The sequence below is a fragment of the Benincasa hispida genome, chromosome 4, assembly GCF_027475165.1.
Source record: "Benincasa hispida cultivar pf3 chromosome 4, pf3_genome.v1.1, whole genome shotgun sequence".
Taxonomy (NCBI): Eukaryota; Viridiplantae; Streptophyta; class Magnoliopsida; order Cucurbitales; family Cucurbitaceae; genus Benincasa; species Benincasa hispida.
Genome location: NC_143481.1, coordinates 20,984,899 through 21,008,223, shown reverse-complemented (window position 1 = coordinate 21,008,223; position 23,325 = coordinate 20,984,899). Strand labels below are relative to the sequence as shown.

The window sequence follows — 23,325 nt, the reverse complement described above, 5'->3', positions numbered from 1 at the left end:
TAATTAAAAACTACAAGTGTCAAGTAATGAAGATTTTGTAGTAGTGATCGCTTAGTCTCTCAAAAATTATCTGATAACTTGTTTTGCGTGGAATGAATAATGAAAAACTATTTTTCATCTTTATCCCGCAATTTCCATAAACCGTGTATAACAACCCACTAAGGTGGTTATTGGAGAAAAAGAAAATTAATTATCTCATAATTAATAAATTATAAATAAATACAATAACTAACTTATCATATTACATTTATAACTTATAGTTTCAATATTACATCATATGCAACATATAAACCATAGTTCTTTTTCTCTTTTATGACATTTAATATAAATCATATTTATATTAATTTCTCCAATCTAATAATGTATCAAATACATCATATCAATTATATCATATATAATTGAATTAATTTAATTATATCATATATAATTAAATTCTCTCTTATTAATTTGAACATTTCAAACTAACCCAAAAACTGATTCTCAACTTGAATCCATTGAGCTACCAAGGGGACCTTATGGACCTGTAGCTTGAAGCTCAAACGATACGTGAATAACTGACCAAACTCTTTAATCACGATATCCACCATCCGTTAACTGTCGGGCACTCCATTAAAGATCTACAATTGCACTCTTCGCACTACATATATATTTCTATGTGTAGGATTGTACCAACAGCAGCGTAAGCACAAGGATCATTTAAGCATTCAAATTCACTAATTTTGGCATAATATAAAGCATGCTTCTGCAGGAAAAATGAGTTTCAAGACATACCTCTTGTAGAACTTCTTCAAAGCTCCTTCTCTAGCTACAATCTTCTCCATATATTATTGTAGACCACCTCAAGATCTTCCCGGTGCTCTAGATTGAGTTGTGGGACTCAAAACAAGCATGAATCAAGAGATAAAGGAGAAAAGCTCACTGTAGTAACCTTTCTTCAAACCAGTTTTTCTCTCAAAACTCTTTTGATTGCATGCCCGATTTTCACTCCAATCTCTTCATTATATTGCAGATCAACATGCAAAGAGAAGAGTTGCATGAGTTGCAATTCATGCTTGGAGAAGACAAAGGCAAGGTATTACAATATGTGTGAGCTAGTTCAAAGATGGATAATGGAAAAATCCATTTTTCCATTTAAGTGTGTTTTGTTTTCCAATTTTTCAATTTTATCTAAAAATCAAATTTTGATTTTATAAAATCTATTTTGATTCTAAAAATGAAAAATTAATTAATTTTATAATTTAATTATTAAATAAAACTTAATTAATTTAATATCAAATATTAAATTAATTTTAACACATATACATCTTTATATATTTAAATCATATTTAAATATATAAATTCTCCTATTCCATTGAATTCTAAAATCATACATATAATTACTAATTCCCTTAATTCTAATTTGAACGTTTCAAATTAACTTATCATGCTATTCTAGAGCTAGTCCGTTACGAGCCAGTAGGGGGACCTCACGGACCTACAGGTCATGGGCTCCAACGATCCGAGATTAATTAGCTAAACTCATTAGACCAAATTAATCCCCATTCGTTAACTAATGGGTCATTGCACTAAAGCCCATAATTGCACTCCCCTCACTGTAGATATATTATGTCCACATGATTTAACCATAATCAGCAAGTCGACCCTTCACAGGTTGTTCGTAATAACGGCTGGGTCAAATATCTGTTTTACACCCGAGATTACGTCTTATTCCTCAAGTCCCTATTGATTCTCTAATGAACAACTGATTTGTGATCCAATCACCAAACCAAACTCTCTCAGCCCAGTGAGAGGGTGGGGCCCCTTATTCAAGACCTAGATTCAGTATTTGAGAGAACAACCTTTATCCTATCCTTAAATCGGGTAGGTGTGAACTCCTTCTTGCACACTATGTCTCCAGCTATCTATCCGGTCTTACCCTTGAAATGGGAGTCTTATTGAGCCAGCGCTGTTGAGCCAACACTCAACTATGCAAATCTAAGGGCAATCCCGAATAAACAGGGGTTCATAGTTAGCTCAGGATTAAGATCAAGTTACCTAGGTCATCTAGGTGAAATAGTCAGTCTTAAACAGTAAACAGCGTTATAAAGTAAGAGTGACTTATTTCTTGGTCCTGATTTTATGCAAACTCATTGTATGGGACGCACTAGTCCTCATGTCATAACATGTACGAATTAAGATCACATTGTATGTAGCACTTTACAACTCTTTGTAACAACTACAGAGTAGGCCGCATCCAATGGTGTTACCAGAATAAGGTACCCAACCTCATTCATGTACCATAGATCATTTTGACTATTTACTCGAACCTGATCCATTCTTATGTCTCCACATAAAATTCAAGTACTCATATAATAGTCATGGATCTTAGTTTATTGGATTTAGACTTTCATACAATTTATGAGATCAATAACAAGTATATTGATTATAGAAAATGTTTATCATTTTACTGTTGGGATTGGTGTCCTAATTCTCCCGGAGTCTCGTTATTTTATAAAGATACACATTGTTCAATGAATAAAATAAGTATTATTTAATTATGGCATTTACTCATATTCAATAAACAAATCTTCTTGGTTATCTTATGTGAACTTAAGCATGTATATGTGATATACAAGTGGATCATGCCTTAAGTGATAACCTAAATCGGTATGTAGTATAAGGATTAAGGTGGGATACTTGATCCTGGTGACACTACGACCCGCTTTGTAGAGGTTTGCAAATGTTGTAAACTACTACAAATGGTAGATCCCGACCATTCGTTTGGTGGAATGGGGTGTCCTATAAAAAGTGTTTGTATAAGACCTGGACCATGAGATGACTAGACTCTGTATATAATGTCGTTGATACTAGAGACTTCCATCTCACCTAAATGACCATAGGTAACACGACCTCAATCCTGAGTGTTTTGTGAACTCTTGCCTTTGAGGGCGGTCCTTTGATTAGTATAGGTGAGAGTGGCCAGATTTCCAACTCAATATGCCTACCTTTTTGGGGACTTATCTGATATGGGATCTGAGAACTCAATTCACAATATGGAATTCACTCCTTTCCCGAAGTAGGGATAAGTAGAGAGATTGCTCCCTTAAGGGCTGATTTCGGGACTTGAACATAGTGGCCACAACTTCTCTTTGGAAGAGAAGGTCATAGTAGGACTATGATTTATGTTCATTAGAGGGATCAGTGGTACTTAAGGAGACAGATGTAACTACAGGGGCATAACGGTTATTGGCCTAGCTGTACTTATGAGCGATCTGTGAAGGGTTGTCGCACTATTGATTGGTTAAGATATACACATAATATATCTGTAGTGAGGAGAGTTCAGCTATCGATCTTTAATGGAGTGCCTGACAGTTAACAGATGGTGGATCCCGTGACTAAAGAGTTTAGTCAGTTATTCACGTACCGTTGGAGCTTCGGATCTACAGGTCCATAAGGTCCCCTTGGTAGCTTAGATTCTATTGAGGATCAGTTCTTGATGTTGATTTCAAATGTTCAAATTGACCAGAGGTATTTTGATTATATGTGATATAATCGGTATGATGTATGAGATACATCTAGTGGATGATTGATGTAAATGAGATTTACATTAAGTACCATGGAATAGAAAAGGAACTATGGTTTATATGTTTCATGAGATGAAATATTAAAACTATAGGTTATAAATATAGTATGATAAGTTGGTTATCATTTATATTTATAATAATATTAATTAATAGATAATTAATATTTTTTTTAAATAACCAAATGTAGTGGGTGGTTATTGGATCATGGTAACTGTGAGTATAAAGGAAAATGGTTTCCCATTTTTGAAAAAGAAGTTTTTCACAAAAAGTTTGAAAAGAAAATTTGAGTTTTCTCTCTAGCGAAAAGAAACTCATGGAAGTCGTCAAGTAAATACAAATTTACTAAACGACGGCTGGACGAGCTAAACGATAGTGCAGGTGCGAGCTAGACAATCGTGCAGTGTTACTAAACGATCACATAGCTTTGCTAGATGATCGGTGACCCAAGGTAAACGATCGTGTAGAGTCTGTAGGCGGCAAACTGAGCTAAACGATAGAGTTAAATTATTGTATAACTTTTGCTAGACGATCACATTGTTTTATCTAAATAATTGGGCATCGACCTATACGATAGGTCTCCGACTTCTCCCACTTGCCCAGTCGTATACGCGATCGTTGTTTCCTCCGTTCGTCTACCTCACACTAAGTCCAAACAGAGCCCACCCTCTAGATTCTCACACTGAGAATACCAAGGTCGCCTTGTTGGTGGTGTCAGACTCAACTCGACACCGTCGAGGTTTTCTGGAGGTCGTTTATGGTGTTGCGGAGGAGTCCGTTCGTGTTGCAGAGAAGATCGTTGAGGATGAGCGTGAAGAGTTCATGTTTTGTTCGTGCGGTGTTGCGGTCATGTAGATTGAGTGTTCACGGTCACTGTTGTTCAAGTGGTCGTGCATCGGAGCGTGGAGACGCTTCTGCCTTTGTTAGTACAGTTTTTCCCTCTGTACATTTGATGTTCATGCTGTAATTTCTCTGTATATTTGCATAACCATTTGTTTTGAAGTTGATTGTAAATGTTATTGTTTATTCATGATTGTAATTTGGAATAGTCTTGCTTCCGCTGCTCACGTAAATCCCGATTACGATTTCCTTCATTTACAAACTGCGAGTTTTTAGGACATAAAACCCAACACTGTGTCCATTGGATATAACCAATCAATAATACGATGACCCTTCACAAATCGCTTGTAAGTACAACTAGGCCAGTTTATCATTTTACCCCTGTAGTTACATCTAACTCCTTAAGTACCACTGATTTCTCTAATGAATAATAGATCATAGTCCCACTATGACTAAATCCTTCTTGGGCCAAGAGAAGGTATGACACCACATTGTTCAATCCTGGAATTAGCCCTTAAGGGAGCAATTATCTACTTACCCCTGCTTCAGGGAAGTAATTTCATCTTGTGTAGCTGAGTTCCCAGCTCCCCAATCAGACGAATCCCCAAAGTAGTAGGTTTGAGTCAGTGATTTGGTCACTCTCACACATGCAAATTAAAGGACCGCCCTCATAGGCAGGAGTTCAAAACTCACCCAGGATTAAGGTCATGTTACCTATCATCATCCTAGTGAAATGAAAGTCTCAATTATGAACAACGTTATATAATGAGACTAAACATTTCGTGGTCTGGTCTTATACAAACTCCTTTGTATAGAGTATCCCCGCTCACATGTCTAATACACGAATGTTCAGGATCAGATCATTTGTAGCACTTTACAACATTTGTAACACCTACAAAGTGGGCCACACTTGTAGTGTCACCAGGATAAGGTATCCCTATTTTATCCATATACTACAGACCATTTAGGTTATCACTTAAAGCACGATCCACTTATATGTCTCTATTGGGGTTTGTGCCCTAAAGTCTCGTGTCTAGTAGTTTGTAAACAACTTTGTACGAACACTTGTAATGTATAATATAAATGATATTTACTTCACTAGTTGACTTTGCACATTTAGATTTTAACACAAACCAATAAACTTAATATCCCTGGTTATCTGTATGTAACTTAAACATGTATGTGGTGACATATGAGTGGATCATGTCTTGAGTGATAACTAAAATGGTCTGTAGTATATGGATATAGGAGGGAAACCTTATCCTGGTAACGCTACGGATGCGGCCCACTTTGTGGAATGGTCACAAGTGTTGTGACTTGTCACAGATGGTCTGATCGTGATCATTCGTGTAGGGGACATGCGAGCGGGGGCGTCCTATACAAAGAGTTTGTATAAGACCTGACCACGAAGTGTTAATGTCTCGTTATATAATACCGTTCATAACTAAGACTTCACTTCACTAGGATGACCATAGGTAACATGACCTCAATCTTTAGTGAGTTGGGAACTCCTACCATTGAGGGCGGTCATTTGATTTGCATGGGTGCAAGTGGCCAGAACGCCGACTCATACTTACCATTTTGGAGATTCGTCTAATTTGGGAGTTGGGAACTCAGCTACACAAGATGGAATTCACTCATTCCCCGAGGCATGGGTAAGTAGATAGATAGCTCCCTTAAGGGCTGATTCCAAGGCTTGAATGATGTGGCTCCACACACCTTCTCATGGCCCGAGAGGTGTTCACACATAGTAGGACTATGTTGTATTGTTCATTAGAGGGATCAGTGGTACTTAAAGAGGAAGATGTAATTACAGGGGCAAAACGGTAAATTGGCCTACTGTAATTACAAGCATTTGTGAAGGGTCATCGTACTAATGATTGGTTATATCCAATGGACATAGAAATATATCTATGGCAGGAAGAGTTCAACTGTTGGTCTTTAGTGGAATATCTGGCAGTTAACGGATGGTGGATATCGTGACTAGAGAGTTTAGTTAGCTATTCATTGGAGCTTCGAGTCATAGGTCCATAAGATCCCCTTGGTAGCTTAGATACAAGTTGAAAGTCAGTTTTTGGGTCAATTTGAAATGTTCAAATTGACAAGAGGGAGTTCGATTATATATGATATAATTGAACGAGTTAATTAAATATGATATAGTTAACTTTATGTATGAGATACATTAATTTGGAGGAAATTGGATATAGATATGATTTATATCTAGTAGTGGAAAAATATTATAATTAATATATGATATTAATTTATAAGTTATGAATGTGATAAGATCACATTCATTAGACCGTTATAAAGGAAATGGGAAGACACATCTTCGTTCTAAATAACGGATGACTGCATTATAAATAGCAGACGGTGTGCGTGGATATTGTGAAAAGATAATGTCATCGTTTAGAAAATCAATGCCTATACGATAGTGACTGCACGATCACTTACAGATACGATATTGCTAAGCGATCGTATACCGATTACACTGTCGTGCGCTATTATCTAAACGATCGTTTACCTTTTTCCTAAGCGATCGTTTAGCTCCCCATATTTACTAAACGATCGTATAGACGATCGCTTAGTTTTTCCTATGCGATCGTTCAGACGATCGCTCACCCTTTTCCTACACGATCGTTTACCTTTTCCTACACAATCGACGACGATCACTTATTTTTACTACACGATCATCTACTTTACCTAAACGATCAAGTATACTGTCTATGCGATAGACGACCGCATCTCCCACTTGCTTGATCGTTGTGTACGGTCTCTCTTCCTCCTTCCCTCTACCAAATCCGAACAAAGCCCACACTTTGAATTTTCACTCCAAGAATACTGAGGGTTTTGAGTGATGTTGTCTTCTCCGTTTTCTTCTGTCCAAGTGGTGACTGTTCGAGGTAGACGGTTGGGCTTCAAACTTGATGTGAAGAAGAAATCTTCATCTGGTATGATTTTTTATCCCTTTAGCATTATGAAAGTATGTTTGAATGTATATGCAGTAATTCTGTCACAATGAATTGGAAAGATCTGCTTCTGCTTGTAGATACTCTCGAATAAAAGTTCCTTCAGTCTCCACATACATGCTTAAGTTACAACGATAACCAGGGATCTTATTTTATTGGTTTGTGGTTAATGTAACTAAAATATCTCATATTTCATAGACTGAAGTGAATAGAATATCTCATATTATAAATCACAATAATGTTTATTCATACAGATGTTTACAAACTACAGAACCTTACGAGATTTAGGGCATCAACCCTAACAGATGCGACCACCGTTTCGTCTTCTCCATCGAAGTGAACAGCAACTCTTGCATCTGAACCTTCTTCATGAATGACTCAAAAACTCTAAATGGATACAAACTCGATTGCAAGAAATTATGCCAAAAAACGCAGGGGCCCTTATGAATAACTTTTGTAAATGTAAAATGAAAGCATAAACAAAGACAACTATCCCAAAACATCCATCAACAACGTCCATATACATTTAATAGTTAAACGTAATGCAAAAGTAAAAACCCACCAAACTGTAAACGATTCAATACATAAAATGGAATTTGGAAATCAGAACACAACCTCGCTCTGATACCATTTGAAGGAACTCTTTTGACAGAGAACCTTTGAGCGGAAGTGGATCATCTAGATCCCATTTTGATTGAACGCATACATATACAGTAAAAGAGAGATTATGCATCAAAAGATAAATTACAACATGCTTTTTCATGATAAACAAAGGTTTAAGAGACTATACCTTTGAAGAATTATTCTTTAAGTTAATCCCTTGATCTAACTCGTTCACGAACACGTCGAACAAGCACGAACACTCCAAACGAACAACAGCAAACAGCAACGCAAACTCGAATAAAAAGGGACACTACCACTTAGCGACCTTAGTATTCTCGATGTGAGAATCCAGAAGTGGTAGGCTCTGGCTAATTTTGGTTAGAAGGGATTTTGGAGTTAGAGGAGGAAGACGATCGAGGAATGAACAAAGCTATCGCATAGCAAGACAGTCACAATCATTTAGGTGATGAGGCTATCGTATAGTCTCTCAAATTCGATCATCTAGAAGATCTCTATTGAGTAACTCAGATCCCTTGGAATACTTAAATCATATTTCATATATCCCATTTGGCCACAAAAAAATTAATTAACTTCCCACTAAGGGTGGTTAGAGAAAAAAGGGTTAATTATCAAATATTAATAAATTATAAATAAATATAATAACCAACTTATCATATTATATTTATCACCTATAGTTTTAATATTGCATCATATACAATATATAAACCATAGTTCTTTTTCTCTATTTTATGGCATTTAATATAAATCATATTTATATTAAATTTAATAACTATGAATCTTATTCATAGAAAATATATTTTAATCATATTTAAATATTTATTCCTCCAATTAAACAATAACGTATCAAACACATTATGTCAATTATATCATATATAATTGAATTAATTTAATTATATCGTATATAATTAAATCCACTCTTATTATTTTAAATATTTCAAATTAACCCAAAAATTGATTCTCAACTTAAATCCATTGGGCTACCAAGGGGACCTTATGGATCCGTAGCTTGAAGCTCCAACGGTATGTGAATAACTGATTAAACTCTTTAATCACATTATCCACCATCCGTTAACTGTCGGACACTCCACTAAAGACCGACAACTGCACTCTTCACACTACAGATATATTTCTATATCCATTGGATATAACCAATCAACAGTACGATGACCCTTCACAAATTTCTCGTAAGTACAGCTGGGCCAAATTACCATTTTGCCCCCGTAGTTACATCTAACTTCTTTAAGTATCACTGATCACTTTAATGAACAATAGATCATAATTTCACTATGGTTAAGCCCCTCTCGGGCCAAGAGAGGGTGTGGCGTCACATTGTTCAAGACCCAAAATCAACCTTTAAGAGAGCAATTTATCTACTAATTCTGTTTCGGGGAAGGAGTGAATTCCATCTTGTGTAGTTGAGTTCCCAGCTCCCCAATTAGATGAATCCCTAAAATGGTAGGCTTGTTGAGTCGGTGATCTGGCCACTCTCACCCATACAAATCAAAGGACCACCCTCATCCTGTTCACAACTCACTCAGGATTAAGGTCATGTTACCTATGGTCATCCTACTGAAATGAAAATCTCTATTATGAACGGTATTATATAACGAGACTAAACATTTCTTGATCCGGTCTTATACAAACTCCTTTATATAAAATATCCCCGCTCACATGTCTAATACATGAATGATTAGGATCAAATCATTTGTAGCACTTTAAAACATTTGTAACACCAACAAAGCGGGTCATACTCGTAGTGTCACCAAGATAAGGTACCCAACCTTATCCATATACTACAGACCATTTAGGTTATCACTTAAACATAATCTACCTGTATGTCTCCACATACATATTTAAGTTACAACGATAACCTTGGATGTTAGTTCATTAGTTTGTGGTTAATGCAACTAAAATATCATATACTTCATAGACAGAAGTGAATAAAATATCAAATATTATTAATCACAGAAATGTTTGTTCATACAAGGCTTATAAACTACAGAACCCTTCAAGATTTAGGGCATTAACCCCACCACCCCCTCACTTCACTCCACTCTTCCTTAGGGGCGATGGAACCCACAAAAAAAAAAGTAAGAAATGTTTTTTTTTTAATTTTTATTTTTACTTCTTCTTCATATGAAACAATTGATGGGGAAAAAAGAAGAAGTTGTTGGCCAAAGGTGTAAGTGAAAATTCTGAGATAGAGTGACTACATCATCACCAATCTCTTAGGGGTTATGTGGGGCGTTGAGTTGAAATAGGATGTTTGGAGTTCATATGTTTGTGGAGTTCATATATCTGGGAGTTCATATGTCTGTGTTTGGGGTGCAAAGTTATGTAATCTGAGTTCATATATCTGTGTTTGAGGTACAGAGTTAAGTTCGTATGTCTAGGTATCTTATGCAGTTTTTTGAACTTTAAATAATATGCTTTTATGATTATTATTTTTTTTTTTTTGAAACTTTTTTATTCAATAATTCTACCCATTTTTGTTTGAATGAAATATGGATTGCAAATTTTTCCTTATAATTTTTAAATTATTTCTTTCTTTCTTTCTTTCTTTTTTGGGCTATAAACAACGATTAACCCATTATATTTCTTGTAGAAATATGGTTAAATAAAATGAGAAACTAAAGTGAAATCAAAACTTTTGATTCTAGCTATTTTTTCTCCATGAATTTCATTATCATCTTCTTTCTCTTCTTCTTCCTATTATTACTCTATATTTTTACTATGTCATTAATTTTTTTAATTAAATCTCCCCCATCATCATAACAACCAATGGAATATCACCACATTTCTTCAACAATTTCACTTTCATTTCCTCTAAATTTGGAGGATCATCAGAGAACAAATCTCTATTTCTCACTAATTCTTACTGGAAAATGTTCCATGATTTTTTTTTTTCATTTTATGGTTTTTGTTTTGTTATATGTTACATACTTTTCAACTACATATATACTTTTTGTCTAAATATTTTTAACACTAGTTTGATATGTGAATTCATATGTATAAATATTGCACTTAATATATAAAAAAATAATATTTTTTTTCTTTATATAATCAACAACCCTACAACATACTTTAACAATAATTAATCTTATAATAGTCGGAAGTGGTTGTCGAAGTTGACTACTGAAGATGATTTTTGTTAGAGTTTGTAGTTGAAGGTGGTCGTCAGAGCCTGAAGTTAGTCACATGAAGGCGTATTAGAGTTGGTTGTCGAAGTTTGTCATCGAAGGTGGTTTTCGAATCCCGAAGTTGGTCAGGCGAAAGTGGTCGTCGAAGTTGATCATCAAATATGATTTTCGAAGGTGGTTGTCGGAGTTGGTTATCGAAGTTTGTTGTCAGAGCCAATTGGTCGTCAAAGTTGGTGGGCGCAAAGGTGGTCATCAGAGTTGGGTCACTGGAGGTGGTTGGCGGAGGCTAGAATTGGTTGTCAGAGTTGGTCACGCGAAGGTTGTTTGAGCTCAGAGTTGATTGCTAGAGCTATCATCAAGGGTGTTTGTCGGAGTCTAGATTTTTGTTGTCGGAATTGTCATCGGAGGTTGGAGCCCCAAGTTAGTTGTCGGAGTTGTCATCGAAGGTAGTTGTCGAAGTCTAGGGTTGGTCGCTGGAGTTGTCATCAGAGGTGGTTGTCGGAGCCCAGGGTTGGTCGCTGGAGTTGTCATCAAAGGTGGTTGTCGGAGCTCAGAGTTAGTTCTCGAAGTGTGACAATGGCCAATGGGTGGAGCCATTGAAAACATGGGAAGAAGGGAGAGTTGGGGTGAGTTAGAGTGAGTTGGGGTGAGTTGGTAAAATATACCAGCTCAACTCCACCAATATTTAATGTTGGTGGTGTTGGGGTTGATGCCCTAAATCTCGTAGGGTCCTATAGTTTGCAAACCTTATATGAATAAACGTTTCTGTGATTTATAATATTTGATATTTTATTCACTTTGTCTATGAAATATATGATATTTTGGTTGCATTAACAACAAATCAATAAACTAACATCCAAGGTTATCATTGTAACTTAAACATGTATGTGGAGACATATAGGTGGATCATGTTTAAGTGATAACCTAAATGATCTGTAGTATATGGATAAGGTTGGGTACCTTATCCTGGTGACACTACGAGTATGTCTCGCTTTGTAGGTGTTACAAATGTTGTAAAGTGCTATAAATGATCTAATCCTAATCATTCATGTACTAGATATGCAAGTGGGGATATTTTATACAAAGGAGTTTGTATAAGACTGGACCACGAAATGTTTAGTCTCGTTATATAACATTGTTTATAATAGAGACTTTCATTTCACTAGGATGACCATAGGTAATATGACCTTAATCCTGAGTGAGTTGTGAACTCCGAGGGCGGTTCTTTGATTTATATATGTAAGAGTGGCCAGATCACCGACTCAACAAGCCTACCATTTTGGGGATTCGTCTGATTGGGGAGTTGGGAACTTAGCTACACAAGATGGAATTTACTCTTTCCCCGAAGCATAGGTAAGTAGATAAATCACTCCCTTAATGGCTAATTTCGGATCTTGAACAATGTGGCGTCACACCCTCTCTTGGTCCGAGAGGGGTTTAGTAATAATGGGACTATAATCTATTGTTCATTAGAGAGATTAGTGGTACTTAAGGAGTTGGATGGAACTACAGGGGCAAAACTATAATTTGGCCCAACTGTACTTACGAGCAATTTGTGAAAGGTCATCGTACTGTTGATTGGTTATATCCAATGGACATAGAAATATATCTGTAGTGAGGAGAGTGCAACTGTCGGTTTTTAGTGGAGTGCCCAACAGTTAAGGGATGGTGGATAGTGTGATTAAAGAGTTTATTTAATTATTCACATACCGTTGGGGCTTCAAGCTACAGGTCCATAAGGTCCCCTTGGTAGCTCAAAAAGATTTAGTTGAGAATTAGTTTTTGGGTTAATTTGAAATGTTCAAATTAATAAGAGGGAATTTAATGATATATGATATAATTAAATTGATTCAATTATATATGATATAATTGATATAGTATATTTGATACATTATAGTTTAATTGGAGGAATGAATATTTGAATGTGATTCAAATATATATTCTATGAATAAGATTCATAGTTGTTAAATTTTATATAAATATGATTTATATTAAATCACATGAAATAGAGAAAAAGAACTATAGTTTATATTGTATATGATGCAATATTAAAACTATAGGTTATAAATATAATATGATAGGTTGGCTATCATATTTATTTATATTATTAATTATTTGATAATTAATCATCTTTTCTCTTTAACCACCTTAGTGGTAGGTTAGTTGGTTTTTTTTTTTTTTTTTTTTTTTTTTTTTTTTATGGTAAATGGAATAAAAAAAAGGATTTGATTATTCCATATAAGAGTTACACGAATTGTGGAGATTCTATACGGTACACAGTGAGAGCCTATACGATAGAGCTTTTCTCTACACGATTGAAGAAAACTCTATGCGATAGTGTGTTAAACCACAAACTCCATCCTAACCAAAATAGCCAGAGTCCACCACTCTTAGGTTCTCACCCCGAGAATACCAAGGTCACCAAGTGGTAATGTCCTTCCTCTTTTGGTTCAAGTTCTTGTTGCTGTTTGGAGTGTTTGTGATTGTTCGAAGTGCTCGTGACGGTTTGAGGGATTTTCGTGAAGAAGACTTCCTCAAAGGTATAATCACTTGAATTTTGTTTCTTATTAGAAAGCATGCTGTAATTGTTCTTAGAATGCATAATCTAGAATGCATAATCGGGTTGTTTATTGTAAATATTGTTTTCAATTGAAATGGAATTTGGACGATCAACTTCCGTTCATAGGTTAACGAGATTCTTCAGGTGGGCCAAACAATGAGTTGGTATATTATACCAAAAGATTGTTTGGATTTTATTTAATAACACCCATAATGTAAGATTTGGGGAGATCACATAAAATATAAGATTTGGAGAGATCACATAAAAAATTAGCAAATCTCGATGCCTAATGTATCAAAAAAGCTCAATCGATAAGTTAGGAAAAGTTGTTTTTTTTAACTAATTTTTGGTGGTTGATCTCGCCAATTTATTTTTATGAATTTTCAAAAAACATATTAATTTTGTAAGATAAAAACTTAAATGTGCGATTTATGATAAAGAGAGATTTCAAGCCCTTGTGAATGGAGTTGCTTGAACAGACAATAGACACTAATACAATTGCAAAATAGATGTCTATTAGATAAAGAGTGGTACACCATTAAAGATTTGAATCTACAACTTTTTTGTTTCCTCTTTTTTTTTTTTAAGAATTAAAACTACAACCTTATGAACTAAAACAAACTTATTATCAAATAAGTTTTTCGAAAAATAAAATTGGAAAAAGAAAAAGAAATCTCCTTATATAAGTCTAGTGCCGGCTTAAATATATCTAAAACAGATTATTAGAATCGTCGTTCGAGCGAGCTCCTCGTTATTCCCAGATCTCTCTCTGTCACTCACTGCGAGAAGGGCAGAGTTGAAGTCGCCATGGTTTTGGCGATCAAGGTTTCTCTTCTTCTTCTCCTTACATTATTTGCCTCATTCGCCAACTATGGATTTTCGCTTTACGAAGATCAGGTTGGACTCATGGATTGGTGAGTTGCCCTCTCTTGAGCTCTCCTTCCTCAGCTGTTCTTGGTTGCCTAGAGGAATTTGTGGAAACGATTAGATTAGAGAATTACTCATCCATTTAGATATACCTCATGCTTGAGCTGCTAGAATAGTTTATTTATTTGTTTCTTTATAGATTTGTGTGTATGCATATGCAGAGTAATTGGGTTTCTTTGAATTCATTCGAGCAGGCTCCTCGTTTGGATTCACTTATTTATTTATACTTCTCTTCTAAATTTTCCATCAGTATGTCAAAAATAGAAAACTAAGGGAGACCGGGTTTATGTTGTAAATCTAGTTTGTGCCTCATTGATTCTATTTTGACTTTAATACTGCACGTGATGAACTTGGAATGTCTTTCATCAATTTCGTATTATCAAGAAACTAGTTTCCCTTTAACTTTTAGTTGAATTTTAATAGCTTTTAACTGGTAATCCATTCAATTTGTTAAAGATAAAGAGCTCATCCGTCGATTGCAGGCGTCAGCAGTACTTGGGGAAGGCGAAGCATGCTTTGTTCCATTCTTCAAAATCAGGGCGAAAGCGTGTAGTAGTATCCACAGAAGAGAATGTAATTGCATCACTTGATCTTCGGCATGGCGAGATTTGTGAGCTCAACATTCCTTTAACATTTTTTTTTACTGGGTTAACCAATAACAAAATGAATTTAAAGAGAATGTAATTGCATCACTTGATCTTTGGCATGGCGAGATTTGTGAGCTCAGCATTCCTTTAGCATTTTTTTTCCTTACGGAGTTAACCAATAACAAGATGACTTTGGAAGTTGAATCGAAATTGTTTTGTTTCCTGGGGGGGGGACGGGGGTGGTGGAACTGTTTAATCCTTCCAGATAATGAGCAAAGGCAATCATTCTGATTCTATCAATCGATGCTCCTGTTATAGCCCATAGTATTTGGGAGGATGGGAACCAATTATGTAACTTCCAAGTCAAGAAGGCAAGTTTTTACGTGTGAACAGTTTGGAGGTGTTTGGGGCAAGGAATTAGTTATTATAGTCCTAGGTTATGATAGTTGAGTTATAATAGTTTGTGTTTGAGGTGTAGATTATTTTAGTTTGGATTATAATAGTATGTGTTTGGGATGTAAACTATTTTAGTTTGAGAAGAAAATAGTAAACACTGTAGCAAATAATAAAAAAATGATGAAGGTAAAATAGTAAAAACCATAACAAATGAGGATTTTGAATTAGTGTTGACTTTAACTAATTTGGGAATACAAAATAGTATTTACTATAGTAAGATGTGGTTATTATAGTTTTAGCCTTTAGGATAATCCTTATCCCAAACACACCCTTTATGTTTTATTAACCTACCCCTACCTGTAACAACAACTGTTATAAACGAAAATTAACACAATGAAATTCCATTTTTCTTACAAAGATTTGGATAATCCAATTATTTGAAATGATTCATGTACTGACCAGGTTGTAGAAAGAGTACGATGATGCTTCTGATACTAAATGATCAATGAATATTGATAGCGGTGTTGGTGGCTTTTAATTTGAAAATAGTTCATTTGAATTTTATTTGAAGTCTTACTTTCTAATTGTATCTGTGCAGTTTGGAGACATGTCCTCGGCCCCAATGATTCCATTGATGGAATTGAGTTCGTTCTTGGAAAATGTAATGCCGTCACAAACACATATATTTTATCTGTAGAATAATTCTCCAGAGCACTTTTTCTGCCATTATGAACATTTATTTGAATTGCTTATTGTGTGCAAAGGAAATTCCTCTTGGAGTTTTTATTAAAAGTATGTGAACATGCTGATTCTTTTGCATGCTACCTCTATTTTTATTTTTCATTTGTCTGCTTAAATTATTGTTATTCTGCTACTGTGTTCCATGCTTGTGACAATCAGCCCGTGTAGATTTTTGTAGTTGTTTTTCCCGCTATAAAAATGATTGTTTCATGTCATCTTATGATTTCTTAGCTGACCTGCATTTGTAGATCTTAAATCTTACTGTCTAGTCCTCTGGCTCTATACTTACCCTTGATTCTAGTGTCCTCTGCAGTGCATGAATTTTCTTATACTGTTTCACCTAAATTCTTCCTCGAGGTGGAGTGAATGGATTAAACTTGGAATCCCTTTGTCACAGCATGATTATTCTTGTAAAAAGAATGTTACTCTTTGATGGTTGATCCATCATTATTGAACAATAGCACAAATGTGGGGTACACTTAGTTCTTTCTATCTGTTGTCAATAATAAATACCAATTAAGCTTGCATTTGCTCCTTTATGTCTGTTGAAATACCAATTAAGCATTACAATGCAACTTTTAGCTTTAGTATAATTGTTGAACGTTTAATGATATAATTTCAGATGTTGTTTCCCTTTCGTCGGAGGGGAATTTTTTAAGAGCATGGAACCTTCCTGATGGTCAGATGGTGTGGGAGTCTGTTCTTCAGGGCACCAATCCATCAAAGTCACTTCTGTTGGTTCCAGTAAGTGGATATCACCTAAGGATTTGATTTTTTATTTGCTGCTTCTAGTTGGTATGCATTGATTCTCTTCCCTATTGAACAAAATGTTGTATTTCCTGAATTTGGCTCCCTTTCATACAAGTATCTCTAGTGGATCAACTGGTGCTAAATTAATTTCTTCTACACTTTTTTCTATAGTAACTATTTAATTAATTCAAGACATAAAATTTGCAGAAAAGTTTGAAAGCCAACCAGGAGACTGTGATTCTAGTTTCCAGTAGAAGTTGTCTGCATGCTGTTTCCTCCCTAGACGGTGAGGTTATTTGGAGAATTGACCTAACAGAGGACAGGTATTTCAAATGTGGTGTTGGTGCTAGATTTTATATTATTTTGAAAAATGAAAATCATAGTGCCACTGATATCATTATTGATTTTATCACTGTTTCAGTGTAGAAATTCAAAACATTCACCTTCACGACAATGATATCATTTATGCTGTGGGATTTTCAAGTCCAACCCAATTTGATCTGTTTCAAATAAATGTTAAGAGTGGAGAGTTGCTGAAGCACCGTACGGCAACAGTTTCTGGTGGCTTTTCTGGAGCATTAGTATCAGTTTCTGATGATGTGCTTGTGACCTTGGATGCTGCTAGGTCAAATCTAATTATAATAAACCTTAAGAACGGTGAAATTAGGATTCTAAAGTCGCCTATTGCGCATCTTGGTGATGAATTTTCTGGGTCAGTGGAAATAGTGCCTTCAAAGCTTTCAGGGTTACTTGCTGTTAAAATTAATTCTCTTTTAACATTAGTTCGAGTAAAAGGTGAAGGTGAGTTGGAGGTGGTGGATAAAATTCCCGGTCAAGCAACTGTAAGTGATTCTCTCTTAGTTTCAGAGAGCCAGCATGCAGCTGCTTTAGCTCATCATGAGGGAAATCATATGCATCTAACTGTCAAGCTTATTGATAACTGGAGTAGTAATTTTATTGAGGAAAATATAGTAATCGATAACCAAAGAGGGTCTGTACTGAAGGTTTTTCTAAATTCCTACATTCGGATGGATAGGTCTTATGGTTTCAGGGCTCTTTTTGTTATGGAGGACCATTCACTGTTGTTAGTACAGCAAGGTGAAATTGTGTGGAGTAGGGAAGATGGCCTTGCCTCTATCGTAAATGTTGTGACATCTGAACTGCCTGTTGAAAAAAAAGGTGTTTCTATAGCAAAGGTGGAGAACAATCTCATTGAATGGCTACAGGTATGCAACTCTTTCAAAACTGTATGAATTAAATTTAAGTGATCATGTTTTCTAACTTCTAAGTTTAAAATCATTATTATATACATTCTCAGACTATTTGGTGACTGTTACTTGGTAGCCTCTAGTTTGAATATTTTATTATTTTTCTTGCTCTGGTTAGTTGTTTAAAAACGAAATGGTGGTATCTCTTTATATTTTCCTCTCTGACAAGTTGTCCTTGTTTCTAAAAGGGACATCTGCTGAAACTCAAGGGAACTTTAATGATTGCAAGCCCTGAGGATGTGGTAGCCATTCAAAATATGAGGTTAAAGAGTTCTGACAAAAGCAAAATGAGTAGGGACCACAATGGATTCCGGAAACTGCTGATTGTTCTAACTAAATCAGGAAAACTCTTTGCCTTGCACTCTGGAGACGGCCATGTCGTATGGTCTCGATTACTGCAACCTTCCCATAAATCAGAAGCTTGTGCTCCAAGATGGCTCAATATTTATCAATGGCAAGACCCCCATCATCGTGCCTTGGATGAGAATCCATCCATACTTGTTGTAGGTCGTTGTGGACAAAGTATGGATGGGCCAGGTTTGCTTTCATTCGTTGACACTTATACGGGGAGGGAGATTAGTTCATCGAGCCAGATTCACTCAGTTGTAAAAGTTATTCCACTTCCATTTACTGATTCAACAGAACAGCGCCTCCATATTTTAATAGATGCTGAGAGTCGTGCTCATTTGTATCCACAAACTTCTGAAGCTATTGGTATTCTGCAATCCGAATTTTCAAACATATACTGGTATTCAGTTGTGGCTGACAGTGGCATCATTAAAGGGCACGCATTAAAGAGAAACTGTGTTGATGTAGTGGACGACTACTGCTTTGAGAGCCAGGATGTATGGTTAATTATGCTTCCATCGGATTCAGAGAAAATCGTTGCGACTGCTACAAGAAAATTGAATGAGGTAAGATACTTCACTTTTGTGGGTTAGTCTTGACTTTTTTTTTTGTTTGATCTATTTACCTTACATTCATTTTGTTAATATGTTTTAAAAAGTTCTATAATTACTTTGGGTGGCGTTTTTCCATTCAAATTAATGGTTGAGTTTCTTATACGGATCGATTTTGATGGGGGAAAGAGTGAGGATTATAAATTAGTATTAGACACCCTTTTATTTGTTTCCTAAATTTCAACGATGTGTGAAATTAGATTTACTTGTTGCCTCTGTGGTTTTTCAATGGAGAATTTGTAATATGTCAACCCTAACAGTTATTATTATTAGGGAAACTTGCAAAAGGATTTTAGGGTTTTTACTACAATCCCACACTTAAAACTTTCAATTAGATATCAACTAAACAAAATTTTATAATCAAGCCTCTTGAATATTGCAAAATGTACATACTACCAATGAATTATTGGGTTTGTTACAAAAGTTTCTTTTTCCTGCATATGCTTATTAATTAGTTTGATTGAAAGACTAATTTCCAGTTGTCATTTTAATCACATTCATTCACTGGGCAATGTGTCATTTCATTATTCACCACTTACAAACTATGTGGGATAAACATACTCTAGGAGTTTAACCTCCAAAAGTGAGTTCCCGAGAAACGTAGACAATAAAAAGATTAAACTAGAAGGGATTAATAAATAGTTCATGATTTTTCTACTGAGTTCCTCATTTTAATGCAATTTTATTAACAAGGAAACAACCGAACTCATGAAACTCACTTAACGACCAATCTAATTGACATTACTACAATTGATCTTGTGTGTTGCTTGTTCTCTTGTATTGAGAAAATCCACTATAATGTATTGTGGCGAGTTTGTTGAAGTGTTTAAATACCTCTCAGTCCTTTTAGCAAATGTTTATGTAATTTTTATGTTCTAGGTGGTTCATACGCAAGCAAAGGTTGTAGCAGACCAAGATGTGATGTATAAATATATATCAAAAAATCTGCTCTTCTTGGCAACTGTTGCACCAAAAAGCAGTGGTGAAATTGGAACTACAACCCCCGAGGATTCCTGGTTGGTTGTATATCTTATTGATATTGTAAATGGTCGTATATTACATAGAATGACCCATCATGGTTCAACGGGTCCAGTCCATGCTGTGAGTTATCCAATCTATTCGTGCGCTTCTTCCATCGTGGACCGATTCAATTTTTCTCATATATTTATATGTTATGTAGGTATTTAGTGAGAATTGGGTTGTCTATCACTACTTCAATCTTAAAGCGCACAGATACGAGATGTCAGTTGTCGAAATTTATGATCAATCTCGTGCGGTATGTGAATGTGTTATTCAGATCTTTATGCTATATTACATGATTTTCACTCCATGTACACTAACATTACACGAGTCAATTTATCTTGCAGGACAATATTGATGTTTGGAAGCTTATTATTGGAAAGCATAACCTGACTTCACCAATTTCTTCATATTCTCGACCTGAAATTTTGGCTAAATCACAATCCTACTTTTTCACTCATTCTGTGAAAGCAATATCAGTTACCTCAACATCTAAGGGTATAACATCAAAGCAGCTACTGATTGGTACAATGAACGATCAGGTTGACTTCTGTATTACTTAATTGCTTAGTCTTTGTTCCCCATTTGGATTATTTTTATCTTATGGAAACCTATTTGCGGGTTGTGTTAAATGTGAGTTGTTGCAGATTTTGGCACTTGACAAACGTTACTTGGATCCTCGACGATCTATCAACCCCTCGCAAGCTGAGAGAGAAGAAGGCGTAATACCTCTTACTGATTCCTTGCCTATCATTCCTCAGGTGTTTGTCTTACATTTGCCTCCCTACAAAAATTTGTTTCTTGCGGTTTTTCTTTTCATCATTGAAACAACAAATAAATTGGCGATCTAACTTTTGGCAATAGTTTATGTGATTTGAAATCATGGGAATGCCAAATACTTACCAATTCAATTATTGAGAGTGATGAGATAATGCTAAATTCACAAACTACCGTTAGAATCAGTAAACTGGCATTAGGATATTAGGGTTTTAACTTGAAAGTAGAAATAATTGAATTCACAAAATCGTTGGAAGTCTCTGCCTTTGACGCCAATATGGACTAGTCATGATAGTTTGTAGAAAGTTTGTGTTTGGACTGGAGGACTTCATTGGAGTAATACCTCTCTTATTTAAGCTGACACCATTATTTTTGAACTCGGTTGTGTTTGTGCAGACCTATGTGACACATGCACTTCAAGTTGAAGGTCTTCGAGGCATCGTGACTATACCAGCCAAGTTGGAGTCGACAACTCTTGCATTTGCATACGGAGTTGATCTCTTCTTTACCAGGATTACACCCTCAAGGACATATGATTCGCTAACTGAAGATTTCAGCTATGCGCTACTTCTCATAACTATTGTTGCTCTTGTGATAGCCATCTTTGCAACATGGGTTTTATCTGAGAGGAAAGAGCTACAAGATAAGTGGAAGTGATCTCCAGTTCTGTTTACTACAAGTCCTAACACATTCCTGGATTGCTCCTTCTCTCTTTCCCTCTCAAAGAAACTAATTTTCATTTCAGGATAGTTTACAAATTCTCCATGTACCTCTTATTTTAGGCATGCCGAGCTTTAGTCATCCTTCCAAAGTTCATCATCATTATTTTTGCTTAGATTTTTACCTTTTAATTGCTTCGCTCATAGGTGAACAGTGTCTTGCTAGTTTCATACCTTCCGATTTTACGTTTGCTTTTGTAATAACATATTTTGACTGACCGTTTCAGGTGATGAAAGTTCAATTTTTGGAATTCATCTCGATCCATATAAGCCTTTACTTGTTTTAATTTACGTCAATTAAATTTTGGCATATATTCCATTGTATCAATTTAAACTTTGAATTAGTCCTAATATTAATTTAAATCTTAAATTTTTACAAGTGTATCAATTGGTTTATTTGATTTTTGGTTAAAATTTATACTCCTAAACTTTAAGAGTTAAATTAATAACTTTCATAAGTATATTAATTTACACTATCTTTTAGATTTTGTGTTTTGACTAATATAATGTGAAACTTAAAATTTGAGCCTAAACTCATAAATTTTTATAAGCTAATTTAGGCTCTTTATTACAAGACTTCTTCAAATGCAGGTTTAACAAAATGGATGTCAGAATAAATGCAGGAACAATTTACAAAGAAAATTATTTATGAAAGTGTAGGAGTTTAATTGGTAAATTATAGATATAATGTAAGGTTATAAGTTAATATATTTATAAAAGTTGAGGTTTAAATTGATACAACTATTAGTTCATTGCTTAATTTTATTTAATATGATTTCCTTAATTTTATTTAATATAACTCCTAAAATTTAGTGGTAAAAATCGATAATAATAATAATAATAATAATAATAATAATAATAATAATAATAATAATAATTTCAAATCTAATAGATGAATAGATCAATAAAGGACCGATTAAAAATTGCCGAGGATGGCCGTGATAGATATTTCTAAATAAAAATAAATTAATTAATTAAATAGAGATATACTTGAAATTTCGTAATTAAACTTGTAATCCTAATCATTTAATAAAATTGAAAATAATAATAATAATAAACCGTTTTCGGTCCATTCACTCTCCAGCCTCCACCTTCGTTGTAAAGATAAACCCCACATGAAATTCTTTAGCCATCAAAGGACAAAGGGTGTTATCAAATAAAATCCAGACGATCTTTTAATATTAATTTTTCGATTATAATTAGTTAAGTTTCATAAAAAAATATATTAACTTCTCATAATAAAAAGTTCAAATAAAAGTAAATGGATTTCATTAACAAAGTTTTAAGAATGTATAGTTTTGTTAGTTTGAAGTTCTCTCTTTTTTTAAGAAGAAATAGAAGCATTGTTTACGCCACTAGGGCAAAATCAATACAATCTAAAAAAGCCAAATCTCTCAGCCAACCAGGAAAGGACCCAATCCAAATGCCAGGATTTAGTGTTTTTTGCAACACAGTCGGCTAAATCATTTGAAGATCTTTTTACAAAGCAAA

At 34.9% G+C, this 23,325-nt stretch overlaps 1 protein-coding gene across 1 annotated transcript; it reads left to right on the top strand.

Moving 5' to 3' along the window:
- Positions 1-14,238: 14,238 nt before the first annotated feature.
- Positions 14,239-22,089, top strand: LOC120075612 (uncharacterized). Its single transcript, XM_039029165.2, has 12 exons — positions 14,239-14,604; positions 15,100-15,227; positions 16,199-16,261; positions 16,964-17,085; positions 17,299-17,414; positions 17,513-18,317; positions 18,548-19,273; positions 20,198-20,419; positions 20,499-20,594; positions 20,686-20,880; positions 20,986-21,099; positions 21,512-22,089. Exons 1-12 carry the CDS (start codon positions 14,498-14,500, stop codon positions 21,770-21,772), a joined length of 2,955 nt encoding a protein of 984 aa, XP_038885093.1. The 5' UTR covers positions 14,239-14,497; the 3' UTR covers positions 21,773-22,089.
- The last annotated feature ends 1,236 nt before the right edge of the window (positions 22,090-23,325 follow it).